General features: G+C 38.8%; 1 protein-coding gene across 3 annotated transcripts in view; it reads left to right on the plus strand.

Annotated features, from left to right (window-relative positions):
• The window catches only part of LOC122074887 (ATP-dependent DNA helicase 2 subunit KU70), a 78,243-nt gene that overhangs the window by 36,166 nt on the left and 25,424 nt on the right, over positions 1 to 16,653 (plus strand). For all 3 annotated transcript variants that reach the window (XM_042639872.1, XM_042639874.1, XM_042639873.1), the window contains 5 exons: positions 8,106 to 8,149; positions 9,341 to 9,417; positions 11,870 to 12,017; positions 12,908 to 12,969; positions 13,750 to 13,810. In XM_042639872.1, the coding sequence (XP_042495806.1) occupies positions 8,106 to 8,149; positions 9,341 to 9,417; positions 11,870 to 12,017; positions 12,908 to 12,969; positions 13,750 to 13,810 (392 nt within the window). The remainder of the gene's footprint in view (positions 1 to 8,105; positions 8,150 to 9,340; positions 9,418 to 11,869; positions 12,018 to 12,907; positions 12,970 to 13,749; positions 13,811 to 16,653) is intronic.

The following is a 16,653-nucleotide window of genomic DNA, read 5'->3' on the forward strand; positions in this document are numbered from 1 at the left end:
TTACTTTGGAATAATCCCTTGCTTTGGTTCATATGGAGGAGTGTCATCGTAACTCTATGCTTCATCCTCCTACTACTGAAAAATCAGCTCTACAGACTTGTTCCACTACTACTTTAGAGGGAGCAACTTGTAGTGGCGATACCACTAAGGAAATTGTTAAATGTGAACTCTACAACAAGCCATACCATACTAACGCCACATGTTGGAAACTTCATAGAAAACCAATTGATTTTGAGGCAAAGCGTGCTCGTGGTCAATCTAAAACCAAAGATAATCAGGCTGAGACTATTGACACACCACCTACAACTGATATAGGCCTCTCCCAGGAGGAACTCCAGGCTTTCAGACACATGCCAAAGGCTTTTAATTCATCAGCTCCTACCAATTCAGCCCCTTCAGGTTTCAACTTTGCTTGTTTAGGTATTTGGTGGTCACTGTGCATTGGTAGTCTCCAGTCCTTGGATCATTGATTCTGGCACCACTGATCATATGACCGGTTCTTCCAGCTTATTTTACCAATATTCACCCACTTCAGATAGAGATAAAGTTAGATTAGCAGATGGCACCCTATCCTCTGTCTCTGGAAAGTGTTCTATTCAATGTTCTTCCTCTTATCACTTTATCTTCGGTTTTATATATTCCTAGTTTTACTACTAACCTGCTATCCATTAGTAGCCTTAGTAGGGACTTAAAATGTAAAGTAACATTTTTCCTTCCACTCCATTTTTTAGGATCTAGTAACGGGGAAGACAATTGGATGTGGTAAGGTGCAGGGTGGTATCTATTTGCTTGATGATGCTTATCGCCCTATAGCTTCAGTTTCTACTACCCCTCATCAACTACACTTTGCTTCATCTAATTTACAACAATGGGGCTGTCGTTTATGACACCCACCACTTGGGACCTTATCTTTTTTATTTCCGTAATTAGTTAAGCAATGCACTAGGGATGATTTTTTTGTGAAGCTTGTACTCCGGCTAAACAGACACGTTCTAGTTCCTTTAAATAAAAGTTTTTTAATTTTCCATTTGGTTCATTCCGATGTTTGTCCGTCTCGCTGGACATATATTTCTAGTCAACGATGTGATGGAGGGCCTATAGATAAAGGGAAGAAATCCCTGAGTGAACTCAAAGTTGCAAGGGAGAAGAGAAGAATAGCACAAAGAGGGGGGGGGGAAAGAGGTCACACATCTTGCACCATACCCGGCACTAAACACCTTCTATTCAATTCTTCATTCAAATCTGTTTAATACCTTAGGTTACATGCCTTTATATAATAAACTGAATTTAAAACTTACCTAATTAAAATCTAAAACTAAAATTATCAACTTCTAATTACTTCTTAAATTCTAACTAATGAAATTAGAAACAAAATAAACTCAAACTGGTAACTCCCTAATTGATTAAGAACTACCAAAAATAAAAGATTACATATCTTCCCAAATAAAATAACTCATTATTTCCTAAATAAAGTAAATCCTAAGATATTCTACTAATCCCAGAAATCAAATTGGATCCGGTTCGTCTCGATTGAGATTACCCAATGGGTCAACCTAGTTCAGCCTCAATTATGCATCGACTCCCCCGATGTTGAGAAAAACTCCTCCACGAGTTTTAAAGAAGGAGAGGATCAGTACCACTCGATCAACATCCACGATCATTGGCTTTGATAGGGTTATGATCCAGCACATCGTGCTTTCACCTGTCACGGTCTCCTGATGGTCACCAACGAATGATATGACTTTGATTGAAATCCGATGTTGGGGTTTCACAACTGAAAGTGGACAATCGATCAGTTCTTCAGATGCAACCTTGATCGGACCATTAAGTTCATCTCGATCGTCACATCTAGTGTCAACCGGCTTGTCTACCACTAACCCGTCCTCGATCATGTTGCACACCTTATCACATAAGCATTTGGTACTTTCGGTAAGCTTTTGAAAATCTAATCGAAGTTCTCGAGATTCCGATCGAAGTTCCTTCATTCCATCATCAAATTTCTTCCTAAGTTCCTCAATAAGAGTAATAAATTCAAGGGAAAATGCCATCGGAGTAAAGGATTTCGTCGGAAATTTGCTCTGATACCACTTGATGGGGGGCCTGTAGAGAAAGGGAAGAAATCCCTGAGTGAACTCAGAGTTGTAAGGGAGAAGAGAAGAATAGCACAAAGAGGGGGGGAAAGGGGTAACACATCTTGCACCATACCCATCACTAAACACCTTCAATTCAATTCATCATTCAAATCTGTTTAATACCTTGGGTTACATGTCTTTATATAATAAACTGAATCTAAAACTTACCTAATTAAAATCTAAAACTGAAATTAGCAACTTCTAATCACTTCCTAAATTCTAACTAATGAAATTAGAAATAAAATAAACTCAAACTAGTAACTCCCTAATTGACTAGGAATTACCCAAAAATAAAAGATTACATATCTTCCCAAATAAAATAACTCATTATTTCCTAAATAAAGTAAATCCTAAGATATTCTACTAATCCTAAAATCAAATTAGATCCAGTTCGTCTCGATTGAGATTGCCCGAAGGGTCAACCGGTTCAGCCTTAATTCTGCATCACGATGGTTTGTATCTTTCATTGATTATCATTCTTGAAATACTTGGGTGTATATGATGTAGCACAAAAGTGAGGTTTTCCATTGTTTTCAACGATTCCATAAGATGATTTAGACATTGTTCAATGCTACTCTGAAGATTCTACGAAGTGATAATGGCACAGAGTACATAGAGGGCCAATTTCGAAAGTACCTTGCTGACCATGGGATTCTTCATCAAACAAGCTGTGTTGGTCCTCTAGCTCAAAATTGGCTAAACGCAAGAACAAGTGCTTGCTAGATATTGCTCGAGCCATTATGTTTGCTAGACAGGTTCCATCTCAAAACTAATGTCATGTTGTCCTCATTGTTGTTTACCTAATCAATCACATGCCTACTCGTGTTCTAGATTCCCGGAATCTTATTGATGTTCTTTAAGGGAATTCATCCTTTTTTGTTCTTCCAAGGATTTTTGGGTGTGCTTGTTATGCTAGGGATCATCACTTACTAGAGATATTGGAATCTCGCAATGTTAAGTGTATCTTTGTGAGGTATTCTCCTACACAGAAATGATACAAATGTTATCGTCCTCTTACTCGTCGCAACCTCTTCGAGGGGAGTCTGCTATTGGTAGTGAAGAGGTGACTTTGAATCTACTTGCTCCACCAATGTATCCACCATCCTCCTCAGAAGGTTCTCATGTTCATAAAGAGAGTGGGGGGACAAAGACTATGGTTCCAGCTCAGGGGGAGATCCCAACTTAGGGGGAGATGACTTCAGTTTAGAGAACTATTGGTGAATTTCGGAGACATATTGATGATTCAACTCTTCCAGTTTATTGTAGCGGCTACTCCCAAAATAAGCAACTTCAAACCACCATCACCACTATAGCACCTTTGCACATTCCCTTGCCAACCCTGGATCGAGAGCCTACTGAGCCTAACACTTCATCAAGTATAATTTCCTCTTCTGACCAACCTATTGCTCTTAGGAAAGGCACTAGGACTTGTACTCAACACCCCATATCCTATGTTGTCTCTTATGATTCTCTCTCCCTCCTATCGTGCTTTTGTGTCTTATCTTTCTTCTGTTCGTGTTCCCCATAATTGGTAGGAAGCTTTTGCAGATAGAAAATGGAAGGTAGTAATGGTGGAAGAAATTGGTGCTTTAAAAAAGAATGCTACTTGGGAATTTGACTCTTCCTTCTGGAAAAAGACCAATTGGTTATAAGAGGGTGTTTGTGGTGAAACTAAAAATAGATGGCTCAGTGGACAGGTACAAAGTAAGGCTTGTGTGTAACAAGTTCACTCAGACATATAGAATTGACTACCAGGAGACATTTGTACTAGTTGGCAAACTGACTTCTGTGCTGGTACTGCTTTCATGTGGTCTTAATCTGGGATGGGATCTCCAACAACTCGATGTAAAGAATGCTTTCCTCCATAGAGAGCTAGATAAGGAAGTGTATATGAATATTCCTCCAGGATTCTCTAGTGAGGGGACTCAAGGCAAGGTTTGTAGGTTGAAGCAGTCACCTAAAGCGTGGTTTGGGAGATTTCACAATGCGATGATCTCTGTGGGGTATACATAGAGGAATGCTAAACACACATTGTTCATAAAAAGGTCTGGTGATAAAATTACTATGCTCATTGTCTATATGGATGACATCGTGGTGACAAGAAATGATAGTGCTAAGATTGGTCATCTCAAGGGCTTTCTTGGCTGAGAGTTTGAAATAAAGGATCTTGGAAAACTAAGTTGCATTCTTGGGATGGAAGTTGTTCGGTCTTTGAAAATCTTTCTGTCCCAGAGGAAGTACATTCTTAATCTATTGTCTGAGGTCTAAATTCCTCGTCCAAACAAGCTGACATCCGGTTCCGCATTCGTTCCTCCAATTTCAATCTCTGTTGCCTTCTGGAAACTCACATTCTTGAGGCTAACGTCACTAGAATTGCCTCTTCCATTGCTCCTTCCTGGTCCTTCACTTCGAACTACATCCATAGCTCTAATGGTAGAATCTGGATCCTTTGGGATCCTGCCTCTCACCATATCTCCGCTCTCTCCTCTGTTGCCTAAGCTATTCATCTTTCCATCTCCCATCCCTCTAGCGCCCTCATTTTCTATCTTTTTGTCATTTATGCCCACAATCTTGCCTCTCTTAGGCTCCCTATCTGGTCTAAGCTTCCCTCCTTTGCCCCTCTATGGGTTCCAGTCCATGGGGGATTGTAGGTGGCTTCAATGTTATCCAGTTTAGTCATGAGAAACATGGGGGCAACCCCATTGACACCCAGTCCGTTGACTCTTTCAATGACTGTCTCGACGATTTTAGCCTCAGTGATCTCAGATGGTCTGGTGTTAAGTTTTCCTGACACAATAAAAGATCTAGTAACCTTCATGTTGCTTGCAAGCTTAATAGAGCCCTTGTCAATGAAGCTTGGCTTGATTCCTTTCCATCCTCTCATGCCTCCTTTGATCTCCCTGGGATCTCTGATCATAGCCCCATCTCCATTAATGTCCTCCCTTTCAGCTCCTTCGACCCCAAGCCATTCAAGTTCTTTGACATGTGGTTCTCACACCCAGATTTTCTCCCAATTTTCCAAGATGCCTGGTGCATTCCTATTCCCCTTCCTCTCCGCTCATTTCCTTCACCAAAAAGCTCAAAAATGTCAAAGCTGTTCTCAATACATGGAACTCTTCCACCTTTGGCAACATCTCCTTCCGTATTTCCTCTTGCCGCGAAAAGCTTCTCTCCATCCAATCTGGAATCCAATCTGATCTCATTAACCTTGAGCTTGCTGCAGAGGAAAGAGTGGCCTCCTTTGACCTCTCCCTCCTCTTGGCTCAAGAAGAAAGTTTTCTCCGCCAGAAAGCTCATATTAAATGCCTTGACCTTGGGAATTCTAATTCAACCTACTTTCACAGGTCCCTTAAGGCCAGACACAATGCTAACACCATCCCCATGCTCTTTTCCTCCTCTAGTGACGAGCTTTCTTCCCCTGAGGACATCAAATTTGAAGCTGTCTCTTATTTCATTGGAATTTTTCCCTGCCCCCTCCCCACCTCCCCCTATCCCTCATAACCTTCTCAAAAAATTTGTCCCTGATGATCTGCTCCCTAGCCTCCACCCCATTCCTTCTGAGGATGGAATCCTCTCGGCCATCCTCTCTCATAAGGCTATTAGAGTCCCGGGCCCGGATGGCTTTAGTATGGGGTTCTCCTCTTGTTGGCATATTATCCATAAGGACCACATCCTTGCAGTCCGGAGTTTTTTCCTTCGCCCCAATCAGATCAATGGCATTAACCATACCTTTCTTTGCCTCATTCCAAAGAAAGAGATGCGAATTCCATATATGATTTCAGACCTATTTCACTCTGTAACCTTCTCTACAAATTCATTGCCAAAATCCTTGCTACTAGGATTCAGAAAGTCATTGACTCCCTTGTGAACCCTAATCAATCTACTTTCATTGCTGGAAGGAGCATTGCAGACTAGGATAGGGGTCTACCCAAGTCTCAATTTCAGGAACTTTTAACCCTAGAACAACCATATAATCACCACAACAACTCGCAACAGTCTAGTAGTCAAACTGAGATATTTAGACAAAGATCATCCAATCGATTTCAACCAATCAGCAATTCTGTGACTGAATATTAATCAGTGAATTAAGGACATAAATCACTCATTAATGATACTGAAACAATGAAGAATCAAATCAGCAACCAAATCAACATCACCCAACAGAAATCGGCTCACAATTCTGGGCAGAGCTTACAATCGGCCAGAATAAGAGAGAACCTGGATTTACCAAACCAGTGGTCTGATCAGCCCCAAATTAGGATCGAGTCTCCCTTTCCATTGGCTCAACAATCGATCCAAAGATCAAGGCCATCCGATGACTGGAACTCCAAAACAGAATAGGGGCTGTAGGAACAGATCTGGTTTATACCTCTTACCTGATTTTCAATAACCTTGAAAATAAGAAGAAGAAGTACTTGAAGAGGCCTCTTGGACTTCACGCCTCAAAGAGTCACCGGATCAAACACCAACCCGTCACTTTGGTCACACACAAAGCACACTCGCAGGGAGCAAAACGTGGAAGCACTATTTCTTTCATAAAAATCGTGGGGCGGCTTAATGGGAGTCATCTCCTTTATTTATAATAATAATGGGGGTTTACAAAATAGAAGCTAAGTTTAGTTTCCAAAACTGAAATTGGAAACTAAATAAAAAACTCCTCTAGTTTCCAATTCTAAAAATAGAAACTAGGAAAATACAAATACTGAAATTAGAAACTAACTACTGACTGAAATTAGAAACTAATTAAGAACTGAAATTAGAAACTAATTAATAGACTAACTTAACCCCATCACAGCCCAAACTGTGGGCTAAGAACCCAGACTTGGTCGACCCAATTAGTCACCATGGTCAACCCTCTTCTTCCTCCTTGAGTAAGTTTTCATTGTTGCATCACTTCCCCTTGGGTTGGCTTTTCCTTTTTGGCTTAAGTCTCCCTCCCGCCCTTTCCCCCTTGTATATTTTGTCTCCTTTGGTTATTAATTATTTAATTATCCAAAAAAAAAATCCTTCTGATACTCCGTTGGAAGCTAGTACCTGGCTCAAGGAAAAGGAGGGTTCTATTGACAAAGGGCATTACCGGTGGTTGGTAGGCAAACTGATCTATCTTTCTGATACACGGCCTGATATTGCTGTGGCTATAAGTTTCCTGAGTCAGTTTATGCATGATCCCTATTACTCCCATATGGAAGCAACTCTACGTATATTGAGATATTTGAAGTCAACTTTAGGAAAAGGGATTTTTTTATATCCTTATGATCGTCTCAGAGTTGAAGTCTATACAGATGCTGATTGGGCTAGATCACCTGACTTAAAATCCATCTGGTTATTGTACCTTTGTGGGTGGGATTCTTATCAGTTGTCACTTGGCATAGCAAGAAGAAGAATGTGGTGGCTGGATCTTGTGCTGAAGCAGAGTTTCGTGCCATGACACAAGGGATTTGTGTGTTGTTGTGGTTACACACTTTATTGGATGATATTGGTGTGGTGTACCTGTTCGCTTCCCCATGATGATCTACTGTGATAGCAAGGCTGCTATCAGTATTTTCATAACCCAGTTCAACATGATTGTACCAAGCATGTGGAGATCGACAGACACTTCATCATAGAGAAGTTGGGCGCTGGTTTAATTTGTGTTCCTTTTGTGAAGTCCAGTGATCAGTTAGCTGATGAGTTCACTAAGGGGTTAGCTGGAAAGGTGTTTCGTCCTTGTTTAGTCAAGTTGGGCATGTGTGATATCTATGCACCAAATTGAGGGGGAGTATTGAAATATGTAACTAAGGGTGCCGCAGGGGCATTCCTGCCTTTTCCCTCTTCCACCGACCCTAATTAATGAGGGGTGGCTGAAGGGGGGGATACCAGTCATTTTTCTCGTTCTTTGCTTATTGTAAATAAAGGATTGTGTGGTCTCATTGATCACTCAAGCATTCTACCTTAGTTTTGCTGTTAACACATCTTGGTTTTCTTTTTCTGCAGGGGCAATCACCTGGCTTGATTCTGTTACCAATCTTCCTTTAAAGGTAATGCAACAGTGTTGTTGCCTTCCCCCTCCCCCCTCTTCCCCTTGCACCTTGTGTGTACTGTAAGAGAATTCATAGGCCAGCAAATCTAAACTTCTGCTTTATACCTTGTTTGAGTTTGGGTATTCATTTGAAGAGTGTCAGTCTATCATTGGCGTTAGGATAAGGTTTGATATCAGACACTAGGCTCTACACATGTACTGGTTGCTTGCAGTTTCCTTTCCAGGTGAAAAAAAGTTGAGTTGCATTTTTTTTTCCTTTTCAACCTTTCTTGCTTCCAAATATTTCCTTTCCTTGAGTACTTGTAACTGCGGACCCTTGGTGGTGCTTGTCTGCTTGAGTTACCAGACTCTAAAAACCGAGTCCCTGGACTAGAAAAGCTTGCATGGCCCCTCTTGGAACCATTTAGCTGGCTCGCTACTGAATGTTCATACTACTGCAGTTGGCATGTCTTACATGATTAGAGCTGTCTGGCTTACAGAATTTCTTTCTGTGAGTTTTGATTTAAAGATAATATGTAATGGAATCATTTAAGAACAACAAAATTGTGATTCTACAAATTCAGGATTCTTAAAGGGAAGAAGAAAAAAGAAGGAATAAATTGGAAAGGGGAGGAAAAGATTGGAGAGGGAAAACTGGAAGTCATGTATATATTATTTTACGATCCTCACTGGTTCAGCAATTGATAAAAAGAAATTTTCAGATATTTTTAAAATTTTCTTGGAAAAATCAAGTACAGTTATTTTACTATGAATATGTATAATTCACTATCCTCTCTTAAGCATAACATTGGGTTTTGATTATTCAAAACTGACTTCAGCCTAGAGCATTTGTGAATGTGTTAGCTCAACTTTCTGATGAACAAGTTGCAATCTGCTTTTATCTAAATTAGGTCATTTTTTTGGAGGTTATAGTTTAAAATCTATTTCATTGTGAAACTCAGTTGTCTAAACCAGGCAATTATTGTTAGGTTGGAAGTCTACATTAAAAGATAGATGCCTAGCATGTTTTTAATGGTGCTAAAAAATTTAACTAATTTCAAGCCTACTGCTGTTCTATATTTCTATTTAAAACTTTAGTTGGATTTTGGTAGAAACTATTTGTACTACTATTACTATTTTTAGGTTTCAGTTGTCACTGGATGTGTTTAATTCTACTTTCTTCTCAGAAAAATTCTTTGTATACTTGCAGACTGAAAGGTCTTTTATTTGTGCGGACACGGGTGCATTGGTCCAGGAGCCAAGAAAACGTTTTCAACCCTATAAAAAGTTAGTACATAGCACAGTGTTCTTTTCCCGACTATTACTTCCTATTGTTATGTCTCCAGTTTTGATTCTGGAGACTTGGTTTGCTCCATGCATCTCGTAATTTTTCATCTTATTTTCATTTTTGATCTACTTTTTTTTTCAGTTAATGGGATTGGGATTGTTATGTGCTGGACGTTGATTAGTCGAATGATATATAACCTCTCCAGCATTGTTGGAAAACCAAGTTTTGACTCAGGCAAGTCATCTGAATTGAGTGAAAAAATAGTGAAACCTGGTCAAGACTTGCGCAGGCTTGACAAGTAACCAGACTTGGTTCAGTCTGTCCAATTTTATCGTGACTCAGTTTTTCCCCCCCCTGAATCAAGTAACTCGCTGAGTTTGTTCTCTTATTGGGTTCCCATTTGTTATCTTATAACCAAGCTGTATCGAAGGGACTCTTCTGCAACAGTCCAAAGCCATAACATTTTTTACTTCAACCCTCTCCCCATTCTTCAATCTTCCCCAATATCTCCCCTCTGGCCTTTTGGCCCTTTACAACTCCACACTCCCAGCACCGGTGATGACATCTCTCTCTCTCACTCAACCTTCATGAACTGACGAAGAAAGAAAAGCAGAAAAAACCCTGAGAATTCGTCCATAGCTGAGCTTCTGAAATCAGTTCTTAACTTGTTTGCCACTTTGATTCCGTGCCTCTGCTCTTTTGTCCTTTCTTCCATGGCCAAAGCATACCTCAAACTTCAACTCTTCAAGCCTTCAAGGTATTTCCATAGACTTCCATTCAAGATTCTCGAGGATGTCAATTGATGGGAATACGTGTATCTGCCCATCTTTTGTACCTAGGAAGATACTTTGGTATCCGGTGTAGATAGCAGCTTGGTTGTGAATCGGTGGAGACCAGACGATCATTTTTTGCCACTTTTGGATCCCATTCAGCTGGCTGAACCCATGGAACTCTGGATTGAAGTCACCAAAGACTTGAGGCTTTCATTGCCCGTGGGTTCCTAATTTTTCATTATTCTGAATTTGTATTCCGATTTCCAATGGCAATGGGACTTTTCCAGAAATTCTGTGCTCTTTGAGCTCAATCACAATAACCCCTTCCTCTGTTCTATCTGACCTCTCCACCGATCTCCACAATATGGAGGATCAACTGCCTTCACTGCTGCTCCATGAATACTCCGCACCATGGACACATGGATTGACTTGAGTAACTCTCATTCTCAGCAGGAGTTGACGGTGGCAGCCATGGAAGAAGATTCATGTTCAGGCTGGCGCATTTGTTGATGATACAAAGATACAGAATCTGGAGATAATTAAATTTAAACAACTTAACATAAAAAAAAATTAAATTCAAACTTAATATATATATATGTATATATATATATATATATATAAACCTGACTAACCCTTACCAGGTTTACTCTCCGGAGTCACTAGGTTTTGAGGAGGGCAATTTGAATCAGAAAACCTGGTTTTCCGACAATGCTCTCCAGTGCAAATTCGTATGATCTTTTCCTTAAAAAAGGAATTTTCCTCTAGGGTCCTGTCTTCTTATATTCGGGCCATCTCTTCTTTCAAGATGAATACATTTAATGAAGATAACTAGTCATTTTCTTATTTAAAAATGCCTCAGAACCTACAGAAGTTGACCCCTTAATCATATAACATTTTATTTTTGGTAATCTATGTAACATGCAAAGTTTTGTAGATGTCCAAATATTTTGTTGGTTTATCCAAAAAGAAAAAAGAGTTTATCCATTGACAAAGAAATTCAGGGCAGGACTCATTCGATTTTGAAACAAATAGAAGGTCTAAAATTTGGGAAAATGTTATTTATCTAATGCACCATGGTTCTTGTTCATTTCACTAGATTATTTTATTTTTAAAATTGAAAAGATAAAAGCAAAAGTAAAAAGAAAAATAACAGTGCATCCAAGCAAGCATACCAAGTTAGTGTATGTTTGGGGACCGATTTGTGTTCTGTGTTTTTTAAAGATGAGATGGGTTACTTTTTATATAACTTTGTGGACCAATACTTTTTCTTCAGCATCCTGACTAAACAAGCTGCACTTTTTGAGGTTTATTATTATCACTTCCACACTTTTTCTAAAGGAGGGAAAAAAATAAAAAATAAAAAAAATCAAAGCTAGCATACCATGGGGTAGATCACATTTATTGTATTACAGAACTGTTTCCCTAATATCTACATTTTGTTTATACCACTGGATTTTTTTTTTTTTCTTTGCTATTGATCTAAAAGATCAAAACCGAGGAAAGAAAGAGTGAAAGGCCATCCAAGCACTTTTAGTGTCGTTGGCTTGTGATTTATTAATTTCTTATTGTCTTTATTTATCTAGAAACTGATCTATACAAAACTAGGATATTATTATTTTTTTATAATACTTGAATTTGGTTTTGTTTGATTTGTTTTATTGTCAACTTTTTATTCCAGTGAGAATGTCAACTTTTCCATGGAGGAACTATCTGAAATAAAAAGAGTTTCAACTGGAAATCTTCGTCTTTTGGGATTCAAGCCATTGAGTTGCTTGAAAGATTATGATAATCTGAGGCCATCAACATTTCTTTTCCCTAGTGATGAGGTGGGCTATTTTCTAAGCTTTTGCACTCATAACTCAACTTTTCTTTAGCTTAGCATTCTAAAGTTGATTTGGTAGCTGATTAATAATAGGGTGATAATGTAAAAATAATTTCTCACTGAGACTTTGTTCTTTTCAGTATAAATTAAATCTTTTCCTGCAATGCAATACAAAAAATTGGCAACCCAGTTCCTTTTTAAATTACAGGACATCATTACCAATAAAGTGACAGTGTCTTGACCCTGGATACACTTGTCACCATGGAGGAGTCCACCCCTATCATATGGTTGGATTCTTTCCCTTACTCAGATTTTTCAAATATGCTTCCTTGTTACATCCAACCAAAAAAATAAAATAAAATAAAATAAAAGAAATAATTTTCCTGGAAAATATTATACGGAAAAGAAAATGAGCCTGCGTGAATTAAGGGCTGTCAAAGAAGTTAAGTTGCCTGGTCTTGAAAAAGAAAAGGCCATTCAAAGATGAAAATATGAAAAGTAGAGATCTCAACCATGTTACGTGTATCAAAAGTGAAGATGGTGAAGTATTATAGATGAAAATTTTATTTCTCCAGCTACTAAATGAAGACACTTCGAGTAATAGTATCCTGAAAGACTGCATTACCCATCAAGACACCACTTGTCATAGACATTTTCAAAAAATCAGGGTGTCTAAAGTAAAAGAAGCAGTAAGGAGGATGAAAGTGGTAGGCAAGGCACAACGCTCAGATGAGGTCCCAATGAAAAAGTGAATATTTTGCCCTACTATGGGCACTTTTTGATATAGTGACAAGTTTTATTGATAGAAACATAGATCTTAGAAGTACAACAAAAACCAATACCACAATCAACCCTACTATGGCTAATTTTTTCCTTCATTGTTATCTGATGCAGGAAATTATTGGAAGTACCAGCATTTTCATTGCTCTACACAGATCAATGTTACGGCTTAAGCGGTTAGTATTACATGCAGATTTGTAGTTTTGCGTATTCAGTTCATATCATATTCATAGATTTTGTTCCTCTCTCGTTTTTTTTTTTTTTTTTGGGGTGCACAAAGAAGGAGATTGATCCATAAAAATGAAAGCAAATGTACATCTCTTTCTCCAAAAAAAGTATTCCGTACAAAAACATTAGATATTCTTCTCTACTTTTTCATGTGATATTTCAAAATATATTGAAATCTTTTACTTTTATGTATCAGTACTGTTGGGATTTGTTAATTATCTTAAAAATTATTGACAAACATTGCCCATTTTATTTAGTGGATAATACCATTTTCTGCCGATGGAAAAATCTTGCTAATTATTTCAGATAATTTCTTTTGGCGGGAAAAGGGGTAGTGGGAGATGGGGAGAGAGGTATGTTTTAATACCAAATAAAAGCATTACTCAGATTTCTATCTGAAAGAATACTTGGAAGATACAATTTAACAGATGAAAAAAATTCAATTATCAAATAAAGTTAAGCCATTGGTTGTATTACTGTTGGTTATTCTTTTAAGATTCATCATTTCAAGCCCTAGTAATAAAATTCCTTTTTGCAATTATTATTGAGGAGTCGTGACAAATAAAATCAATTTCCCCTTTTGGTGCTTTGGATCTGGACCTCTGAGTTCAGTTTACATTATTTAGAGATTGAAATGTTACCATAGTTTTGATTTCCTTTTCAGCATCAGTGAGCATTCTTGGACCATGATATTCGTTATTTAGTAATTGCAATTAAACCTTTTTCAGGTTTGCAGTTGCATTTTATGGCAGTTCAACTCATCCTCAAATGGTTGCTATTGTTGCACAAGTAAGATGCTATTAACAGTGGTTGTGAAGTACTACAAGCATGTTTAATGGGCTTGTCATTGTCGTCCAATTTGGTTGCAATACGTATGTCATAGTCAGAAAATTCCTGAGTTAATGATGATCATGCAAGTGCAAAATGAATTAAGGGGTCTGAAAAGGTGTTACATGAACGATCTCTTGGAATGTAAGGGGCTTGAGGTGCTCTTCATAAAAGAGTCGTCAAAGGGTCTTGAGGGCTTAGTTTCCTTGCTTATAGATTGTCTTCTGTAACCGGGGGGGGGTGGGGGGTTGGAACAGTTCAGTACTGTTGTGTAGAACAGAACTAAATTTTGAGAAGTTGAGCAGAAGCAGCAGTGTGGAAGAATAGATGGAGAAAACAGCACAACAATGGAAAGAAGAACGGAGGTTAGAGCAGTCTACTACTGCCTCTCTCCTCTTTATATAACTGTCATATAAAAGACTGGAAAAGTGTAGAACCACCCCCATACATAACATTCTAATTCCCATTCTATACACATAGCATAAGCATTTCCAGAATAGCGCATGTATTCTAACACTCCCCTTCAAGCTGGGGTGTAGATATTACACATGCCCAACTTGTCTAACAAAACATCATAATTTGTGGAGACAAGTCATTTGGTCAAGATATTTGCCACTTGTTCTCCAATTCTCACAAATGGCATATAGAGGCATCTAGTTTGAATTTTCTACTTGATAAAGTGACGATCAACTTCGACACGTTTGGTATTGTCATGTTAACCCTTTCATGCACTTGACATCAGATATCTGACAATCCAGTAAACAGATTCCCTGTGACTAGTTCTAGGAGCTTGCATTAACTGATTGACTACACTGATGGCATACATCATCTCTAGAATCCTACATGAGGCAGGAGATAAATCAGCTTGCTGACAAGCCTCTGTTATCTCTCAGTATCATTGATCAACTGTCCACTTTCTTCACCCAATCTTTGATTTTGATCAATGGGTGAGTCAATAGACATGCAGCCTAACATCATTGTTTCACTTAGGAGATCTAGAATATATTTCCTCTTGTAAAAAAAGATACCTTGGCTGACCTTGATACCTCAATTCCTAAGAAGAATTTCAAGGTCCCCTGTTCTCAAATCGTTGCTCTAGATACTTCTTCAATTTCTCACTTCCTCCTCATCACCACCAGTTACCACCATATTATGGACTTCCACAATAAGAGCTGTCAGTTACTCATGTTAACTTTTGCCATTTTTGTAAGTAGTGTGTGGTTTACCTGGATACTTATAGGATCACTAAAGTGAGAGACAGGATGAGCAGAGATTTGGACCACATGAGATGTATTAATAGTGAGGAAGGTAGAGTACTTTTGTACGAGTTGAGGACATTACGAGGTGATGGGGGGACTATTTTTGCAAATTGCTAAATGGAGAAACCTCGACAGATAGGATGGAACTAGCGGTGGGGGGGGGGTTGGTGTGGAATGGGCATCGAACCAATCCTAAGGACATCTTTTACAGGTTGGAGAAATCAAAGTTAAGGTGGCCCTATGAAGGATGAAGGTGGGTAAAACACCTGGTCCAGATGAGATCCCAATTGAAGTGTGGAAATGTCTTGGATTTCACGGGATTTCTTGGCTAACTAAGCTGTTTAACAAGGTTTTGATTACAAGAAAATGCCGGATGATTGGAGGAGGAGTATTATAGTCCCGATTTATAAGAACAAAGGCGATATCCAGGATTTCAATAACTATAGAGCTATTAAACTAATGGGACATATTATGAAACTTTGGGAAAATATCATTGAAACACACTTTAAGGGCTGAATGCCTGAAACTGAGATTTCAGAGAACTAATTTGGTTTTCTGCCAGGGAGATCCACAACAGAAGCTATCCACCTCTTAAGGAGGCTTATGGAAGTTTAGAGAAATCACAAAAAGGACCTCCATATGGTCTTTATCAACCTAGAGAAAGCCTATGACAAAGTACCCAAAGAATTAATTTGGTATGTCCTACGGGAGAGAAGGGGCTCTAATATTTTGGTGGATATAATTAAGGACATGTATGAGGGAGTGGTGATGAGTGTCAAAATGCCAGAAGGCCAAAGTAGTGAATTCCCAATTACAATTGGATTACATCAAGGATCTTCCTTAAGCCCTTACCTGTTTTGGCTCATTATGGATGAGTTAACTAAACACATCCAAGTCAGGCACCGTGGTGTATGTTATTTGCAAATGATATTGTACTGATAGATGAGACCGTCGAAGGGATTGATACTAAATTGGAACTTTGGAGACCAAGCATAGAATCAAGAGGTTTTATGATAATTAGAACAAAGATAGCGCATATGATGCGTCCCTTTAGTCAGGCTAGGAGGGGTGATGAGGTTGTGAATTTGGCTGACCGGGATCTATCGCAGAGAGACTATTTTAAATACTTGGGGTCAATCATTAGCAAAGAAGGGAATATAGAGGGTGATGTGTCCCACAGGATTAAAGTGGGATGGATGAAGTGGAGAAGTGCGTCATGAGTCTTATGTGACAAACGTATGCTTGTTAAACTCAAAGGAAAATCCTATAGGACAACTATACAACCAACTATGACTTATAGGGCAGAGTGTTGGGCAGTCAAGAAGAATATTTTGAATAAGCTGCGGGCTGCAGAGATGAGGATGTTACATGGGATGTGCAGCAAGACCAGGAGGGATAGAGTAAGAAATGATTGTATTAGAAACAAAGTGGGGGGTCACTCTGATTGTGGACAAGCTCCATGAGAGCCGGTTGAGGTTGTATAGTTATGTGCAACAGAGACCTATGGATGCCCCAGTCAGGAAAAGCGACCAGATTTATATAGAG

The sequence above is a fragment of the Macadamia integrifolia genome, chromosome 3 (assembly GCF_013358625.1).
Source record: "Macadamia integrifolia cultivar HAES 741 chromosome 3, SCU_Mint_v3, whole genome shotgun sequence".
In the NCBI taxonomy this organism is placed as follows: Eukaryota; Viridiplantae; Streptophyta; class Magnoliopsida; order Proteales; family Proteaceae; genus Macadamia; species Macadamia integrifolia.